Raw genomic sequence first — 20,515 nt, 5'->3', positions numbered from 1 at the left:
GCATCTAATACATAATTGGTGGAACAGTATTAAAACAGCCCTAGATTAGCTTTTCAAACATAATTTCTTAATACCATTTTTAAAAAAAAGTACACAGCATAGTTCAGTGATTCTCAAACGTTTAATCCCCGTGACCCTCTTTACATATACACAGGAGTGTTGTAAAACTCCTGCCCCCAGATTGTAGTATGTGAATAAAAATATTTTGTTTAGTGTGCATATTTTTCGTTCCACATTTATGTATATTCATATTTTAACATTTTATATAATAATAACACCCTCTGGACATTCTTCACCATTAATGAGAAACCATTTCATTTTCAAAACAAATACTGTTTTATAACAACACTTCTACAGTGACTGAAGAAACAGACAATGCAGAGGTGATGCCTGTACCTCCCTTTCCTGTCCTGGCACCACAACACCTCTGTGTCATCTCCTCCACTGGACCTCCTAGGATGACATTGCTGCAGAAATTTCCATCAATGCCATCCTCCTCATCTCAAAAAGGAAGACAACCCTAAAGGAGATCTGTGCCGCAACTGTGGCAAGGCCAGCCTGGTGGTAACAGCAGCAGCAGCAGATTATTCTCCTCTTAGTCTCCTTGGCCATCATGACACTTCTTGTCACCAGTCTGGATGTTGACACAGGTGATTGCTGCAGCAGTGTCATTGTCCTAGGAGGCAGAAAGTGGAAAGCTTAAACTGACAGCTGCCTGGGGAGTAAGGCAAGAAAGGGAGGCATGAGCTGAGGCTATTCTCAACAAAGAGGAGGAGGAGGGCAAGCTGCTGCCAGCACCACCCTGGCCCTTGAACAATTTCTTGCCCCCCCCAGCTTGAGCACCAAAAAAAAAAAAAAAAAAAAGATTAGAAGGGTAACATCATCAAAGGATTTTTCCAGTAGAAGCCAGGTAATGGGAAAACAGCCTTACAAGAAAGACATTAGTTGAACACATGGAGAACACAGCAAAATTCATAATTCTGTCTTTTATTCTTTCCATTCTGTGGGGAAAACCATTAAAAAAAAGTTCCAGAAAGCTGCATGAACCTACAAATAGATATGTAGATCATACTGGTCTGTAAGAAAAGCGTAGTGATGCTGGGAATGGTTACATGCTGTAATATTGCTGAAAAAAATATAGACCCATTCAGTCCCTTGGGTAGACCACTGCAACCCCATGTAAAAGCAGGTGCTAAATGTTATATATATATATATATATATGCTAAATGTAATAAGATATTTAAAAACCAACCAGCTCCAAGCCATTCATAGAGCTTACCGCTAACAGAAGCATGTTGATAAGAATGCTAAAAGAACATTTGAACACAACAAATGTATGGCCTTTACAATACACTGACAAAATAGTTAGAAGGCAAAAGATAGCAGTAGGGCACCAGTTGTCAACTAGCGACCCGCCAATGTGTTGCTGGGCTGCAAAGTCCATTATCTCTTGTAATTGGCCATACGAGCTGGCATTATTGGGAGGGTGGACATATTTTCTTCACTCTGCACTAAGGGTTAGTGGTACTCTGGTTAGCATAACCTAGAATGAAACCGCAATCAGTTGTTGGGCAAATCCAATTAATTAAATGGCAAATCCAGTTGATTAAATGGTGCTACATTAATGGGGATTAACAATAGGATTTTAAGACTGTGCAGCTGGCATAAAATATCAAGAGGCTTCATGAAAGCCAGAGCTAGGACATCAAATGTCACAATGTTCTTACACCACAACACACTTTATATTCCAGTCTTCTGCCTGAACCAGAGCATGAGTGATGTATCAACTTTCAGTTGGGTCAATTTTTAATACTGGTTACAGTCAAGACAACCTGAAATTTGCTTGATGTTCAGATTTGCAGAAAATTTTATGCACCTGGTGATAGACACTTTTTTACCTGGCTCAGTTTCCCAGACTGCCAACCTGATGTAAAGGCTTTATTTGAATCAATGCATACTGAGATTAAGCATGAGTGTGTGCATGCATGCATCAATACATGGCATGAGAGGAGTCTGTATATTTAATGGGGAGTACAGACTAGCGAGTCTGATGGCTAGTGAAGTTCTCTGAAAAGGAATAAGGCAGCATGAAGGCCAGACCACAGTCTAACAATTTACAATATGGCATTGTCAGCTACTTCTAAGCAATATTTTAACTAGCCATCATCTCTGTAACAAGGTATGTGTGAGCCTGCCACACATACATATATACACTTGTGTGTGTGTACACACAGGCGGAGAAGGATCAATTCCCCAACTGAGGATGAACTCGTTCTCCCCACCCTCATTCTGAATCGTGGGTTGGATTTTCAGCCTGTATTTTCATCCCTGTAGTTTGAGAGGAACTAGATTCAGCTGTCCTATTTAGGAAAAAATGAACTGACATCAAAACACAGTGACACCATGATGCTAATGTAACTATAGCATCTTGGGCACCATAGCATCATAACAACAGGAAAAGGAGACTAGATTAAAAGCATTCCATATGTTCAAGCTTTTACATGATACTAAGAGAAGAAGATTTCATTCACTCTTATTAATATTTTTTTTATTTGGACGACAGAACATTTTAACACAACAGTTTGAAACAGCATGATTAAAGACTGCAGCACTCCTGAGAGTGATCACAGATATGTACACTGTATGATGAAAAAGTTGCACCTCAGAGCTGATCATGATCAAGTTAAAAATACCTGACTTGAAGTACATGTGCTAATAAGTTTCCTTCAGGTCATGACCAGCATGAAAAACACATACATTAGGACACAGGTACTCAGCGGAAATTTCTGCTAATGGGTACAGCAATATGCTGTGTTTTAAGGATTAAAATCAAGATTCCAGTTTAGTGTTAGCACTGAGCCCTTAAGGTGAAAAAAAACCCAAACACCAAATCTCTACTTTTCCCTCATTTACATACATCAAAACTATTCACACTTAAGGATGTGCCCAGCTGCACACAAATTAAGTATTTTCAAGGATAAAAACTTTAATAGCTAATACTGGAGGTGTCTCTTGCTTCTTGGTACAAAACCATCTTTTACAGGCTATGAAAATTTCTGCTATCAGTTCCTAAAGGGAAAAACAGCTTGCTAAGTTAACTCCTCAGGAGGTAACAAATACCAATCTCTGGGAATCACTTCCCTTCTATACTGAAAATGCTCCGCCAATTCAAGTTTCACATATTCAGGAAGACAGAAGATTTAAGGCTCCGGTGGCAAATACAATCCTCTGAGCAAAGTTTTTCTAGAGTCAAGATTCAACAGGTAATGTTTATTTATTTTTCTCTTGACTCTAAATTCTTGGTCTCAGGTTCAGATAAAATCCAAGTGAAGTCAAAGTCTGGCAAGAGATTCTGTCCTCCATAAAAAAGAGGTTTCGGTCATCCATTTTAGGAGCACTTGAGGATTGCCTGCGATTTTGTAATGCTTTTGTTTTTTTATTAAAATTAAAGAAACATTCAGCGTGTACTTTAGTAAGTCGAAGAGGCTGTGCTCATAGCATCATCTGCAATTTTGGTACTGGCCGGGTGGATACTTGCAAAATATTTTACATCATTGTCATTATCCATCTGGAGGGCCACGATTGTCTGTTCCACCGCTTCTTGATGGGAATTGACACACATTAGGAAATATTCTGTGCAAGGAGAAAAGGGGGGAGGGGAGAGAAAAGAAGCATCACAATTAAAATGTCAGACCCCACATGCAAAGTGCAAATCAGGGTGCAAAAAACAGAGCACATCTATACTAAACAAAGCCAAAATGATTGTGCAAGTGAAATGCAGCTTACACAGTCTATTACTGTATTCTGTCCCCTTTCCCTCTGGAGTACTAGCATTCCCCAAACCCCTTCCAGAAAGTGGAGGACGACTCATGAACAGCAAGATCTGTGTCACAAAAACTCCAATGGGTGTTAACTGGTAAAAAATGAGCAAAGGAATTTTGCACTAGTGGAGCTATCACTGGAAACAATCCAAACCAACAATTTTTAGCATACAAAAAATGTATACTAAAATTCTGTTCCATTAATTTCCAAATTCAATGCAAGATATTTAAGAATCCAGTTCCCCCATTAAATTCTTAGTGTTGTACTTTGGCAAATGAAGTGACCATAACAGGTGAGTTGTGGAGAACACCTAGTAAGTGTGGAGTGATGGTTAAGAGAGTTGGGCTGAGACTTGGAACATCCAGGTTCAAGTCATACTGAGCCATGACACCACCTTGTTGAAACTGGGCCAGTCAATCTATCTCAGCCTGACCTGTCACAGACAGTTGTTGTGAAGCTAAGGTAGGGAGAGGGAGAAGTCATATACAGTGCCTGGAGCTCACCGAACGAAAGGGAGGCTGCAAATATAAATAATAAAGTTTATACTCCTGTTTCATCCTGGCTCAGTACAAGGTGCTGATTATACCTTTAACAGGGCCAGCATGAAATCCTCTCCACCACGAAGATTGACCAGTAGTTTCTTAGACTGATCATCCTATGCCTGACATAAAGATTGAGAATTGGATCATCTCACAAAATGAGCATAAGCTCATTTTACATCAGTTGTTGTTTGGTAAGGCTTCTGTAGCTGAAGGAATAGAATATTGCTTCTAAAATGGCAATTTTGTAACTTCATTTTTATAAATATTGTTCATTTCTCACCAGGGCTTCTGCAAAGAAAGCTCTAGGCAGATCATACTCAAGCTATTTATCACAAATCTGAAATATAAACGTATTAGGAATCCCAAAAGGTAATGTAGCAACCACTATCTGCCTTTCCTTGCCCAGATACTGGCCAAAGTTTATATTACTTGAAAAAACCAAAATATGATGTCATTAAACTATTCATAGAGAGCTGAATAAAATTTTAGAAATGAGCCTGGAAAAAGAGGTACAAAGTTACTCTTTTCATTTATTGCAACTGTTCTTGATGGTGTATTGTAGGAAAGGTTGCTATGTCCTAACGAGATGCAGATTATATCCACTGAGATTTCTGGAGGCCTCTGGCAAATCTTGGTTCACTCTGTCCTAGATACACGTTTCACTTGGAATAGGATTCAAGTTTGAATCAAGGCTTCTCACATGACAATCTCAGAACTTCTTGCTGGGATAAAGCCTTCCCTTCTGACATCTGAAACATGTGTAGCTCCGACAGCTATGATTAACTGTAAGGCTTTGAAGGGTACTATTGAGTAAGCATAATAAGCTCCTTCACTGAAGGAAGGATTCCCATGTCAGAGGCTTTAAATTCCAGGTACACTCGTCCCCCGGGTTACGAAATTAATTCGTTCCGGCGCCATTTTCGTAACCCGGAAGTCTTTCGTTAGGCGAATCCCCATAGGCGCTAATGGGGAAAAGCCGCGGCTCCGCCGCGGCTCCATTTAAAATAGCGCCGGCTTTTTTTCGCAACCCGGGGAAACCTTCGTAACCCGGAAATAATTAATTAAATGTTTTTTCTTCGTAACCCGAAAAATTCGTAACGCGGCGCGTTCGTATCCCGGGGTACCAGTGTAGATTTGACAACTGGCACCTCTTCATTAAGTACCATCTTGAAGAAAAGCAGGCAATTGGGGTTGGTAGGAGTAAACAAAAAGATCAGGACATACTGGGGTCCATTTCTCTTTCTTCTAAATCTGGTTCCTTGAAAATCTCACAGCTGCCTCAATTTTGACAAAACACTGTATGCATAGTATTTCAAATATTATGGACTAGTCTAGAAGAAAAGATCAGAAAATAAGCTTGAGGAAAATACTAAGGCATGAAGTACCTACACTGGGTAACTACGAACATACTGCAAAACACATGGAGAACATAAAAACACAACCATTTTTACTGCACACCAAACACAGCAAAAATACTCAAGGTTTGTAGTCTCACCCACCTTTCTCTAGAAGTGTTTGCCTCAAGGTTTTTGCCAGTAGGACTCTAACATTGGGAACTCTATCCGAGGCCAAGTGTAGTAAATGGGGCAATAGATGCTCAGCAAACTTGTCCATTGGCAAACAGTCATCTTCAATAATAGTCTGAAAAGATTAACAAACTATTCTGAATTTCAGCAAACAAGAAAGCAACATGGATTCCAGAGCAGTGCACAGATAACAGCTGATTAACACAGTTAATCAAAAAGTGAAGCCTCAAATAACATAACAAAATATGTACCCATAACCACTCTTAAGGATCCCCCCATGTTTGTTTGGGTTTTTTGCTTCTTTGGTACTGCCTCTTCTTTCTTCTTGTCACCAATACAACTAGTTAATTACACAAAAGTTCAAGGCTAAGTATCTCTAAGATAACAAAACTACACACTGGAAATACAAGAGAATCAGGTTTTATTGGGCTTAGTCTATGGTGAATCATTCGTTTTTATAGTAAGGGATATTGTATGAAAAAAATAAAATCCTACCAAACACTTATGCCTCTCATTTCTTATTAAATAGACACATTACCTGGATTTTTTTAAAAATCCAGAAATAATGTTGTGTTGAAAGTAGAAGAGCAAAGCAAACTTTTTGGTACTAAGCTGCAATTTTTTAAAAAAGGGGAAAGACTTTATGGGATTCTTACCTGGCAAATAAACACAAATGTTTGGCGACCAGACCATTTGGGGCATCTGCAGAACCTTTCCACTAGTTCATTCATGAGATCGACCACAAATGTTGACATTGGATCATTATACAGCTTCTTTACCATTTCACTAACCTACAAAAAAATGTAAAGTGCTCAAAATGTAAGCAACCTACTCAAATAGCAAATATGTTAAATATGTTTTCAGTTATTTTTACAGCCCATACCAACTTGTAGGAAATCCAACGAACAGATGAGACCTTGTCTGCACAAAGGCTGAGAGCAATAGGTCGCAGGTAGTCATATATGTCTCTGGCACTGTACAGATCTAGAAGCAAGATCAGTTGCCTACAAGAATCAAATGAACAAAGGGCCAAAACTGGTATGAAATCAAGAAGAATCAAGAAGAGGGTGACCAAGCCTAGCCTTAGGGGGTCAAACATTATGCTACTTCATTAGAGTAAATGAAAAACGAATTCTTATACATAGAATATCACTTGTTTTCTAAACAATATTGAAAATGGTGTGACATGACTAGGAAATCCTAAATCAGGAGAGTATAGTCAGATGTGGCTGCCATACTGACTATAGATGAATACTAGCTTCTTCCTCTCCTGCTGTCTTATTAGCACAGGCCTGGACTCTAGCTGTTGTCTGTGCTAGTTCTGCTTCCCAAAACCTCTGATGTTCAGCGAAGAATCTTCCACTCCTCTAAGTGTTGAGGATCATAATGAATCCTGCTAATACAGAAAAGCTCTGGGTCTCAGTCTAAGCTACAGCAGTATTTCCAAATGAGGCTAGAAAGTAGGTGGAATCCATTGGCTGCATCTGTTCTGATCATAGTAATTAATTATGCTTGCATCTTCTTCATTAGTCCCAACCAGACTAGACCACTCAATCAATTGTTGACTGATTAGTGAAAACATAAATTTAATGAATTCAATGGGTTGTTGTGTGCCTTCATGTCATTTCCAATTTATGGAGATATCATGGGGTTTTCTTGACAAGTTTCTTCAGAGGGGGTTTGTCATTGCTCTCCTCTGAGGCTGAGAGAGTCTCACTTGCCCAAGGTCACCCAGTGGGTTTACATGGCTGACCCAGGATTCAAACCCTGGTCTCCAGAGTTCTAGTCCAATGCTCAAATCACTATACCACGCTAGCTCTCTAATGGGTTTCCCGATAGGTCTAGTGAGGTCTAAAAGAGAATTTAGGAATGCAGTCTGACTTTACATGGCAAAAGAGATGTGCTTCTGCTCTTCTTAAAAGGAACCAGGCCTCACATTCCTAATCATATTTACTGAGCAGGAAATGCCAGCAAGTTAAATCTTTTTGGGAGGAGGTCCCACTGAACCAACTGGAGCTTAACATATTACATGCTCTAAGTGTGAGCTCCTCACCTGGCAAAAAGACAAAGCACCCACATCCTAAAATCGGGGGGTATTTTGCTTGAAATTGTATAGTAATGCTATATGAAGAACAGACTGTTTAGTTTTGCCACTAAACTTATTGTAGGCTACTATGAATATTTAATAGAAAAGTGAGATAAAATGTGGTGGTAGAACCACACAGAGCTCCTTGGAGGAAAGATGGGATGGTCAAAGTAACTAATCAACTAGGCCCTCGACTTGTTTTTGAACTGTGTAGAGATGTGTTGCCACTCATTTCCTTTCCTCAACAGTCTCCTGCACCTTTCAAAACACTGTTATTAGAACCTCTACACTTATTCATATAAACTAAGAAGTTTCTCTTATGCTGACCTTTGAATATGGCACCATAAGATTTCTCTACTTAAAAGGCTGTTTGGTTTATTCATTCAGTTTGTTGTTGTTGTGTGTCTTCAAATCGTTTCTGACTTATGGAAACCCTAAGGCGAACCTATCACAGGGTTTTCTTAACAAGTTTCTTCAGTGAGGAAATGTCATTGCCATCCTCTGAGGCCGAGAGAGTGACTTGCCCAAGGTCACCCAGTGAGTTTACATGGCCAACCCGATTTGAACTCTGGTTTCCAGGCTCATAGTCTAATGGTCAAACCACTACACCACACTGGCTAATTCAGTAAATTCTTCTAAGTGCCAACTGTGCCATTTTGCTCCAGCCAAAAGAGCTGGATCCAAAATGGGGACACTGGAAACAAAAGTGAAGAATCACCATATTCATTCTGAAGGAATGCAGAAGCACAAAATCTCTATTTTAAAAAAAAAATGAAGGGGAAAACAAAGAAACATTCCTTGCCTTGTAGCCCAATGAGCACTGACTTTATTCAGTAGCCAAAGAGTTCTAAATGCCATTTAGAAAAGCAAACCAGAGAGGATTTAATGGCTTGTTTCAGCTCCTTATAGTATCCTGGAGGAAGGTGCAATTGGCTTGTTCCAAACAAAAGCATTTAGATGCAGAAGAGGCGGAAAGGAGGTTGCACAAATATGAGATACCATATATACTCGACTATAAGTCAAGAAATTTTTGCCCCCAAATGGCATCCAAAATCGCGGCTCGACTTATATACGGGGCAATGGGGTTCTTTGACCAAGCCTCTCCCCAACTGGGCTACCTCTGCAAGAGATAGCCCAGCTGGGGAGATGCAGGCAAAGGTGACCAATTGCCCTGCAGCCCCTCCTCTTGGCTCAGCTCCCTCCGATGGGAAAAGCCCAGCGAGGGAGACGATCACACGCCCTGTAGCCTCTCTTCAGCCAAGCTTTCCCCAGAGAAGGGGCCTGGCTGAGGAGATGCCGGGGAGGGCGGTCGCCTTCCCCAAAAGCCTCTCTTCGGTGAGGCCTCATCTCTAGAGAAGGAGCCCTGCCGAAGAGACGCCGGGGAGGGCAGTCGCCTTCCCCCAAAGCCTCTCTTGGGCGAGACCCTTTCTTCAGCGAAGGGGCCTTGCTGAGGAGACGCCGAGGAGGGTGCACAATCGCCCAAAAGCCTCTCTCTGGCTGGGCTTCTTTTGCGAGGAAAGCCCAGCGAGGGGGACACTGAGGAGGGCACACCCTCGATGTATCCACGGGTCATATAAAAATCCATATTTTTGGCCCCAAAAGTTGACCTCGACTTATACATGAGGTCGACTTGTACACGAGTATATACAGTACATAGCAGTGTTTTCTTGCAGGTGCCACTTGTTACAATTACAGTTCTGCAAGACGCAAAAATATTTTTAGTAATCAGTAGTTTAACATGTATAAAAGTAGAATATTTGCAAGCAAGAGGAATTCCTTTACTGGTGCTAATGGAGTTTAAATTATAATGTCCTTTGTCTTGGTCTCCACATGGCCAATAGCGGGGTGATCTCTGCCTGCACTGAAATCCCTCCAAACCAACTGAACTACAGCAGAAAAAACATATGATACAAAATACAGTGATCCAACACTGTCATCACCCACCATACCATGATTTTTAAACATTTTTTGTCGAATGAAAAAGCTAGTGCAGCTTTGAAAGCTTGCATTATGTTTTGTGTTTTTTGGTTAGCCAATAAAGGTATCACTTTTTTGTGGATTTTGGTTTTTGTTTTATTTTGCTGCATGGCCAGCACAGCTACCCCTGTGTGACCTTTCTTGTTAATTACCTTACAAACATAAGAGTCAGTGTAAAATAATGCTTATAGTGTGGTATAATACTGAGACTGGACCTGGGAGACGAAAGACCCAAATCCCACCTCAGCAATAAAACTCACTGGATGACCTTTCGCATCCACTCTCTCACAAGTCTGTTGCAAGGATGAAAGAAGCACCAAGTAACAGTGTGGTCTTCAGAAAAATACAAAATGCAGTAACCTTCATAAATAAAGGTTAATAATAATAATAATAAGAAGAAGATTAAAAGAACTATAACAGTAAACTTACTCAGCTAGCTCTGCTCGGAAACGCCAGTTTCTGCTATTATCTGTAACTAAGAATTCTTGAAGCTGATAAAGATATTCTCGCCTTTTATCAGGGTGAAGAAGCTGGAAATATAATTATGAACATTGTCAGAATCATGCGGAATTGAAAGTGCATAAAGAACAAAATGTTTTATCAAAAATGAGGTTGGTCAGAAAAGCAGTTCTGAAATTTTTGTGAACTACCTTGGCATAACAAGTCACCACCACCACCACCATCATTATATTTATTTACATCCCACTTTCCCAGAAAATTGGGACACAAAGCAGCTTACATATTGAAATAGTACAATTAAAAACATACAAAAGTGAAGATTAAAATAGAAGGAAATTAGTACACTATTAAAACATCACTCATTAAAATAATAAAATGTAACCAAAAGATAAAGTATTTAAAAACAGTACATATTAAACAGTTAATCAGCAATATGGAAGAAATTAAATCAAGGGAGAAATTATATATCCTTACTTTAAAAATAACCATTAAAAGTTACATTTTATTTTTGTTTATATACAGTCGGCCCTTCTTATACACGGATTTTTTTATACATGGATGCAAACATCCACAGTTTGAAAATGTTCAAAAAACGTATAGGTTTCAAATATCAAATGCTGATTTTCTATTTTTTATAAGGGACACAATTTTGCTATGTCATATTTAATGAGACTTGAGCATTCATGGATTTTGTTATCCACGGGGGATCTTGGAACCAAACCCCAGCATATAACAAGTGTCCACTGTATTTGTTTTTGTCTATATTTTTCATTTATACATTTTACTTAGTAAACCCAACTATGCAGAGAAGATAATGACAAATTTACTTTATGTGCATAAAAGGAGAGTGTACCTTCAAAAAATCATGCAGATGCTTAAGCACACCGATCCTGACTTCATCCAGGTCCTTTAAGAAGCCATTAAAGACTGGAACCAGATCCCCAGCTGTAAGCTGGTCTCCAAGGATGACAGCAAGTTCATGTATTGAGAATGCTAGTGTTCTTCGAACTTTCCACTTGTTAGTAAATTAGACAAAATGGTTAGCATTAGTTTTGTTGCACAAATATTAAAATAAAATAAAAACAAATTAGTTCACGTGTTGTTTTAAGACAGATATTTTAATCTATTAAACAGGATTAAAATGTGGAGAAGGTGACAGGCGAAAATGCCCTGCCTCCTTATTTCTGTTTGCCAGAAGACACTTTTGTATTCGTTCCAATGTCACAGAGGCAGCTCCATCAAAAATTGAGGAACCACCTTTTAATCCTATTTTGCATATTTTGGAAATTCAGAAGTACTAAATAGAGGCATTAACCCACAATGCTGGTAAAAATTCAGCTTTTTATGAATACAGCAAGGAAATTCTTGCAATAAATGTTAGCACAGATCAAAATGCTTTTCTAATCCTTGCTTTTAATTCATTTACTAGCTAAGTGGATTTACTGTTTGCATACTGCAGAGTGTTTAATAAGAGTACTGCTTTCTAGAAATTACATCATAGCAAGCTGTTCCATTAGACAGCTAATCGGTGTGGACTAAAGTAAAGCCCTAACAGGTGCTCTACTACTCAGAAAGAAAAATATAATTTATTTTGTTGTGGCTGTGTGCCTTCAAGTCATTTCCAACTTATGGCAACCATAAAGCAATCCTATCATGGAGTTTTCTTGGCAAGATATATTCAGAGGGGGTTTGCCATTGTCTTCTCTTCCCCTGAGGCTGAGAGCACGTGAATCACCCAAGATCACCCAGTGTGATTAATGGCTGAGCGGGGATTTGAACCCTGGTCTTCAGAGTCATAGTCCAACACTCAAAGCACTACCCCACACTGGCTTTCAGAAATGTAATATATCCACAAATCCACAGGCTAAGAAGTAGTTTCCCCTTCGTCACTGGTATCTCTATTCCTGAAAAAAATATACCAAGAACGCTACAGTCACAAGAAATGGCCCAATATCTCATTCCATCCATTAGGCAACTTAGGTTTGTTGCTGGAAGAACAGAGAAGCACAACTAACTACACTAGTTCTTTTCAAATTTGTCATTACCTGCATATCAGAGGCTAGAGTCTCATAGGTATCTTTCAGACAGTGCCAGTTCTGTCTACCTAAGGTCAGAGCCACACCTGGAAGGCTATAGGCACAGTGCTTTGCAATCTCTGTATCAACAGTCTGAGCTCGAGATGGATCTGTCATAGATAAATACTGATCCAGCAAGGCCTGAGGTACAACATCCTAAAATGGAAAGCAGAATGTTAAAATATATTCTGAGAAAACTACTCCAATATACAAAATAACAGCACAATATAAACAAGCACGTTAAGAATGCAAGGCACATCTTAGTTGCTTGAAAACAGGCATCCCTGGATTTATGGATGGAGACTCAAATGACATGCAAAAGACAGCCAACAGAAAGGGATCATACAGATTGAGCAGGGCTAGAAGGGATAAATTTTCCACTTTTTCCCATCTGGATAACTTATCTCTGACAGCCTTCCTATTGGCAGGAAGGGAATGAAGACACTTCTGCTGCTGCCCTTTGCCACTTGTACCTGTCTCTGGACAGCGGGCAGTTGGCAATTAGACCTTGGGCTCAGCTGCCTCCTACCATCTGCATAGTGGGGGAAATTCCTTGCACAGTTCCCTCAGGTATGGCAAGCAAAAGATAGATAGTGACCAAGAAGATGGTGGCTGGCTAATACCATGCCAAGTATACATGCAGCAGTATTTCTGTATTGCCCCTAATTGCTGGTAGCTCTATGGCAAAAGAGAAACAGAAAGGTCTGTCATGGAATGGCCATTTCACACTGAGAACTACACCAGCCAACTACAGTTTAGACTTCCAACTCCAAGGCTCACAAGGAAATCATAACAGTTTGAACAAAAAAAAAATTAAAGACCCGTTTTAAATTTCAAAGTGTAATATAATATTTTAACAGAAAGAGAGAAAATTACATGAAATATTTAAGAAAATTATACTGCTTAAAATATTATGTGTACATTTTAAATTGCTTTAAATGCTATGTTTATATTTTGTGTTATTAAGAGACTGGCAATGAATTACATAAAAAAACCCAGAGTTCACAAAGTGCCGTTTCTCAAATGAATAAATACCTGAATTTTGGATTTCTTCTCTTCTTCAGGACTGAAACTACTGTTGGTACTTAAGTCAGAATCATGATGAATATAACGAAGAGCAGATTCTACAATGTCCTGTGGTGAGAAGCAAGATACAACGTAGAATAGAGGCATAATAATAGTATTATAATTATATTAATAACAGCAGCAGCACATGCGCAGCATTAGCTTACTCAACAGTAAACTACTACAGAGTACAGCAATGAAATAATTTGTGTTGTGGTAGCAAACTCTGATTCAACGTGTCTTAAGTAATAAATCTTTAATTATTTACCTCAACAGCATCATTGATTAAAGGCACCGTATTATTCTGAATTAATTTACAGTTCAGTTGGTCTTTGATGTTCAAGTCACTCTGGCAATCCACTGACTTGCTATTGCCTGTGGCAGCTTCCTCCTGAGGATCCAGACTTGAGGCCCGGAGAGCAGCAGAGAGCACCTCCACTTGTGCTGTGCACAAAAGGAAGCATACACATGTCAGAGAGCTGTTCTACCCATGGCCATTACACAAACCTTGCAGTTCTCTTACAACTGACTACAGATGTTGAGAAGACAGAGGTCTTTCTCCAACAGCCTCCTCACAACTGAGTTCTGTAAATTAAATCATACTTCATATTCCATCAGCACAAAAGTTTAGAACTTCAGTAGACAAAAGCAGGACTTTATCAAAATTGCTCCATCACCAGATGACTTTGAACCTCTGAGCTTAACCTATCTCATAGGACTGTTGTGAGAATGAAATTGCAGGAGGGACCCTTGAGGAAAGATAGGATATAAATATAATCAATAAGTAAAAGTAATATTTAAATAACCTCTGAAAAGGTTGCAACATACAGCAATTCTGACTGGCTTGTGGTTCAACCAGTTCAGTGCTAAGAACCACGTTAGATCATAGAATTAGAATCGTAGAGTTGGAAGAAACCACAAACACCATCCTGTCCAACCCCCTGCCATGCAGGAACTAGCAATCAAAGCACCCCCAACAAATGGCCACCAACCTCTGGTTAAAAACCTCCAAAGAAGGAGACTCCACCACACTCCAAGGGAGTGTATTCCACTGTCAAACAGCTCTTACTGCTAGGAAGTTCCTCCTAATGTTTAGGTGGAATCTCTTTTTCTGTAGCTTGCATCCATTGATCTGGGTCCTATTCTCTGCAGCAGCAGAAAACAAGCTTGTTCTGTCCTCAATATGACATCTTTTCAAATATTTAATCATGGCTACCATATCACCACTTAATCTTCTCTTCTCCAGGCTAAACATACCCAGCTCCCTAAGTCTCTCCTCATAGGGCATGGTTTCAAGATCCTTCATCATTTTGGCTGCCCTTTTCTGGACATGCTCCAACTTCTCAACATTCTCAATATTAAGAGTTCATACAAGTTGAGCTTTATAGTTTTTTTATTGCTTTGAGTATTTTACTGTTAGTTAAAATAATTTGTTCATTAAGTGCAGTGAATTAATAGAAAATTAAATCTTAATATTTTAAATGCAAGCTAAGAAACAGCACAAGATACAGCTCTGTTAGAGATTTTTCAGTACATATGTAAAAAATGCTGCCCAACTGACATTGTTTCCAGCAGCAAAGACAAAAGTAGATCAGGGCAAAACAAGTATACTTTGGAGACACAAATGTGTAGGATTTCTTAGCCTCTCAGAAGAAATCAGAGAATGCCATTATTAATTTCATTTTCCCTTCTGGTGTTTTTCCTTTCTCACAACTACAAACCTTCCTCCAGCACCCTGCATTTACTACCAAATTCTATCAAGCTGTAGTCATTCTGCTCCTCAGGGTTCAACCTGCCTGGGCCACTCTCTTCATTCATGTATACCCTGGTTTCTTGTCTTGCTAGATCTCTCCTCACTTTGCAATTTTACTGACATCCTCCTTTTCCCTGTATCTAACTCTTATTGCCTGCTGAAAGTATTACCGGAGTCTTTTTTTTAAACCTAACGTCTTCCAAAGTACATCATCTTACAAAGCTACTCTGTTTCCCAGAACTAGAAAAAAAATTCTCAAACATCTTGGGATTTGCTGCTTCCCAGCTCTCTATCATTTATTTTGTTTAACTGCTTTAAATTTATAACATTTATATGTAATCAATAAAATAAGTGAGTCAAGGAACTACAATTCTTTCATAATTGAAACACAAGGCACTCCCAACTCCTTAGTGTGGACCTGTACCTTTTAAAAAGCTTAATGAAGACCACTTTCCAGCCCTTACAGTTTTGAAAATATTAAACAAGAATTAAGATGTAAAAGGATCCCACATCTGACTGATTAATACCCTCTATCAAGGTTTTTGTTTTTCACTGGATTTTTAAAAAGATTTTAATATTTTGGGTAAGAATTTCAGAATTGAGGAGGATGTATAGCATAGTTTACCTACTCCTATTCAAGAACAAACCAAGTCCATGATAATGTTATGCAAATTATGTTTGTTTATACTTCCAAACTATGGAGCTTTGCCTCATTGTGTACCCTGACTTAATTCTTGTTACTGAACAAATTGTGCACCATAGTATAAGACATCAGTGGTGGTCAACAGACAAAGCTGACATACAAATTCTCCCGCTAACATTACAGGGAGCTGTATTAGTGGTTGTTAAGCCCAACAGAGGTGAAAGCAGCAATTCATGCTGGGCAAAAAATGCAATTGTTTCTGGCTATTTGCCAACTGAGACAGGGGTCACTGTGTTGGTTATGCTCGGCGCTAGGTTCTTCTGGTTTTCCAAAAGGCTGAGAGAGTACAGAATCTTCTTTTGAAAAACAAAAAACCAACAACAAAAAACAAAGGTTCAGTGTTGAATATACCACTGGAGGAATGGAGACATGAACTAATTGCCGAGTGCACTGGGCTTTGCTAGGCACAGCGGAGAAAGTCTTGCTGACTTATTAGCTGCATGTGTGATGTAGTCATAGAAAGAACAATAACAGCAATTATACAGTATATTCTTTAACAAGTTTCCCATACATTACTTTAGCAGTCTTTACAGCACCCTGCTAATGGAAGTTGGTATCGCAATCTTGCAGAATGGAGTAGGGAGAGGATGGGAGGCTGAGATAAAGTGGTTTGCCAATGAATTCATGACTGAAGTTGTATTTGAACAGGATTTTCTACTTTACACCTTTCTCACTGTGCCATCACACATTATTATGGTCCATGTTTAAATACTCTGCAGCAACAGTAGCCTCTAAAGCTAAAGCAGGGATAAGTACATTCCAGATTCAAGCTGCCAATGTGCCCTCACTTGCTCTTGAAGGATCATCACCCTCATGCCCTTCTTTTAATTATTTTTCAGCTGAAAAAAGACTCTGACACTCTCTAGGGGGCATGGGGAACAGTTTCTTTACATTTTCTGCCCTTCCACAAAGTATTTTGGTCTCAAAAGGTGATTTTTATGAGAACCAGGAGTAATTGGCTCAGCCCACAGGCTATACTTTATCGATCTCGCATCTAAAGCATATCTGAGGGGACTCTTTCTAAAAGCATATCTGAGGGGACTCTTTCTATATTGTCCTTAAAGGATTATGTATTTAAAAAATCCTACCAAAAGCAAGAGTTTGTTTTTAGTCTTCATGTTCTCCTTGCAATTTTACACAGGGCTTTACCAACTTCTGTTGGACCTTATTCTTGTCTTTGACTCTGGACTGCCTATTGATTATCCCTGTGTTGGCACCAAGATCAACATCAAACTGCAATGCTTTGGCCTCTTGACCAAATAAGCTCATTCTTTGGGAACCTTTGCAGGGGTGGTGGCCCTTTTCATTGAAACAGAGCTCTTGTTCAGTACCTAAAACTCAACAGGATTTGTTTACTGGAGTCCAAGTCAATGCTGGGGAACATATCAAACCTGTGATGTGATATACTATGTATGCCACACTCACTGTGGCAATTCCAGTAGTTTTATTCATGAGCATCTATATAGCGAGAGTCAGCATGGTGTTTTGAATGCTGGCCTACAGGATGCTTGGAGACCAGGATTCAAATCTTCATTCAGTCATGGAAACTCACCGGGCGACTGTGAGGAAGTCACACTCTTTTAGCCTTAGAGAAAGGCAATGGCAAACCTTCCCTGAATAAATCTGGCCAAGAAACCTCTACAGTAAGTTCATCCTAAGTTACAGTATTCTTGAAAACACATAACAAAAGCAATGTCTAGATATGATTTCATCACACAAGATAAGGCTGTGTGAAATTGAGAAAATCATGTTGGCTACCCCAGTCAGTCAGTGGTGTCCCCTGGTATCACTTGCTGCCAGGGGAGCTGCTGGGGGGGGGGAGCCTAAAGGGTGTACTCAGTCCTCTCTTTCACTATGCCAGCACTAGCCTCCTCATGAGGAAGTCAGTACCAGTACAGTGAAGGCAGGAGTGGACCACTTGACCCTCATTTGTGCTGCTGTGGCGCCAGACTCCTCATGAGGAGTCCAGTGACATAGCAGCGAGGGCAGGCAGGGAGTGCTCAGCCCCTCTCTCCCCGCAGCAGCAGGAGGGCCTGACTCAGTATCACCCCTCTTCTGGCATGTCACCCAGTGTGGTTTGCACTCCCCTATTGATGCCACTGCAGCCAGTAAGAATGCATGGGCAAAAAAAGACACAAAACAGTGAGGGCAAAGGAAAAGGAAACTGGTGTGGAGAAGAACAGTATGTAAACTATACATCAATATTAAAATACCTGAAAATAATATGAAGTGCTTTTAGATACCTAGGAGATGAGAAGAGAGGCGATTAAATAGTTTCATCTCCTTCCTAGCTCAAACTGCTCATATATTAGAATCCTTTAAGTGGAAATAGAAAAGATGTATCCAGCAATAGTTAGTCATGATTAAAACTAATTCAATACAAAAAAGTGAGACAATTAAAATCCCTATTTAACAGAACTCAGATAGGACAAGCTTTTTCTATACTGTGCCTGGTACATTCAACAGCCATTTAAAGTGGAGGCTTGATTAATGAGAAACTAGTGATGATTTCTTCAGGACTCAATTTGAAGGCACACTACGTACACACACACAAAATTTCTACAGGGATCCTCTCGACTATCACCTTTATTGTAAGTAGTCCTGCCACATGAGGCTAGCTTCAGAAAAAGAAACAAATTTATTCTTTGTGAAGCAGACCAACCATCTATCAAGTCCAGCTTGTCTTACTTTTAGTGTTGATACCAATCTTTCATTATTTATTTTACTCTATTATTTTAGTTTTACACATTATATCTTTAATGTTGTGTTGCCAAAATATGATGTCCATAGCTACACAACATCCTTCTTTTATTGTTAGCAACTTCTCTCTCCAGCTTTCCTAAAATGCTCTTACTTCCTCTTCTGCTTATTTCCTTCCTGCTTCACACAGGAAACTTCTATGTGATTAGAGCCTGAGGCATGCAGATGTAAAAAAAAAACTTTCCACAGTTCAGTTGCCTATTGGCCTTTTCAAACACTAAAACACATGTGTCAGATGGCTTCTAATAAAACTGAAAGAAGCTACTCTGCTTTCTCTAAATTAGGTTTCTGCTGTTAAGGGGACTGCACTTGAAAATTCATTTCACCACCAGAAAAAACAACAACAAACTCCTGCCATAACACAAGGAGGCAAGAAGCTTCCTAACTAGATTTCTTTAAAGTTCTGTATTCAGAACTAAGCAAACCAACCTGAGATGATAGTAGATACACTAATAATGAGCTGAATAGGCTCACTACGTGGTGATGCCATTAACTGACCAAATGCTCAGTTTTCTAGGCCATTATTTGCCTTTTCTAGGCAAAAAAAGCTATTTAGTTTTTTTAAAAAACAAAAACAATTTCAAAATACAAGAAAGTTTAAATGAATCGATGGATTAACATCTGCAAACTAGCACAACTAGCAATGAGAGTAATCCAGGATTTAAGAGACATATTTGGAACTGCTAACAACATGGTATGAACTAGATAAACTGGACTTATTTGGAGCGGGGGAGCAGATGGCCTGTTTCTTACAAAGTTCATAAAAAGATGTATTGAAACCAACATACTTCATATATTATAATGTTTATTAGGTCTTTCCATAACTGATGCTAACAATCAGAAACAAACCTCTTAAAGAAAACTGCCAAGAGAAAAGGGGTATGTAAGCTAGTCCTGAGGACAGCTGTGTTAGATGAAGACACAATTTATGCAAATAACCACATTATTTGCTTCTACATAGAACAGAATCTTTAAAGCAAAAGCTTTCAGAGGCACAGTTATAAAATAGCATGTTTCAAAGCATCAACAAATATCAAATGTTCACCTTTAAAAATACTCAGTTAAGTATATAGCTTTCAACCTTCCAAGCCTGCAGGTGAATCAGATTGTAGTGGAACTGTGGAGGCTTTCCACATGAAGCTTTAGCACCATCATAATGTGATATGGTGTTATGGCCATGAATTGATACCATTTTTTGGAGAATAGGCAACAAGGAATAAAATGGGCATGAAAATTTGGCCTCGTTAGCCCATAAAAAATTGCTGACCCTATAATTTAAGCCTTTGTACAAAAAACAAAATTGAGAGAAGGGACAAATAGTAGCATGGGTGGCAAACATTGGCATCACCAAGCTTGCTGACATCCAGTGTGGGGGGCTGTTGAGGGCTGGGTGAGTACAAATGATTAAATCCTAGATCATCTATATCTTTAATGGGGTAACGAAGCCAAATTTTCATGCCCATTTTATTCTTTGGATGTTGAGTTGCCTGTTCCACAAAAACTGGTATCAGTTCATGGCCATAACACCACATCACATTATGATTGAGCTAAAGCTTCATGTGGAAAGTCTCCACATTGCCTCAATCTGCCTCTACTTCTCGCCCCTTGTGCCTTCATTACCAGCCCAGCTCCCACCCCGGAAAGAGAACCAAGCAAGTGACCAAGCAAGTGACGAAGGCACGAGGGGTGCTTTCGCCCCTCTGCCACTCTCTTGGCTCCCTTCCTGGGGACATAGCAGGGACAACAA

At 39.4% G+C, this 20,515-nt stretch overlaps 1 protein-coding gene across 1 annotated transcript in view; it reads right to left on the bottom strand.

Annotated features, from left to right (window-relative positions):
- Nucleotides 1-2,531: 2,531 nt before the first annotated feature.
- The window catches only part of PPP4R1 (protein phosphatase 4 regulatory subunit 1), a 74,523-nt gene continuing 56,539 nt past the window's right edge, over nucleotides 2,532-20,515 (bottom strand). Inside the window, exons 12-20 of the mRNA XM_042464431.1 lie at nucleotides 13,821-13,996; nucleotides 13,523-13,621; nucleotides 12,458-12,643; nucleotides 11,266-11,427; nucleotides 10,383-10,483; nucleotides 6,774-6,894; nucleotides 6,547-6,681; nucleotides 5,864-6,005; nucleotides 2,532-3,633 (exon numbers count right to left, since the gene is read on the bottom strand). Coding sequence (XP_042320365.1) covers nucleotides 3,470-3,633; nucleotides 5,864-6,005; nucleotides 6,547-6,681; nucleotides 6,774-6,894; nucleotides 10,383-10,483; nucleotides 11,266-11,427; nucleotides 12,458-12,643; nucleotides 13,523-13,621; nucleotides 13,821-13,996 — 1,286 coding nt within the window. The 3' untranslated portion in view covers nucleotides 2,532-3,469. The remainder of the gene's footprint in view (nucleotides 3,634-5,863; nucleotides 6,006-6,546; nucleotides 6,682-6,773; nucleotides 6,895-10,382; nucleotides 10,484-11,265; nucleotides 11,428-12,457; nucleotides 12,644-13,522; nucleotides 13,622-13,820; nucleotides 13,997-20,515) is intronic.

This window comes from Sceloporus undulatus, chromosome 4, assembly GCF_019175285.1.
Source record: "Sceloporus undulatus isolate JIND9_A2432 ecotype Alabama chromosome 4, SceUnd_v1.1, whole genome shotgun sequence".
NCBI lineage: Eukaryota > Metazoa > Chordata > Lepidosauria > Squamata > Phrynosomatidae > Sceloporus > Sceloporus undulatus.
This window is presented reverse-complemented; position numbering and strand designations above follow the sequence as displayed.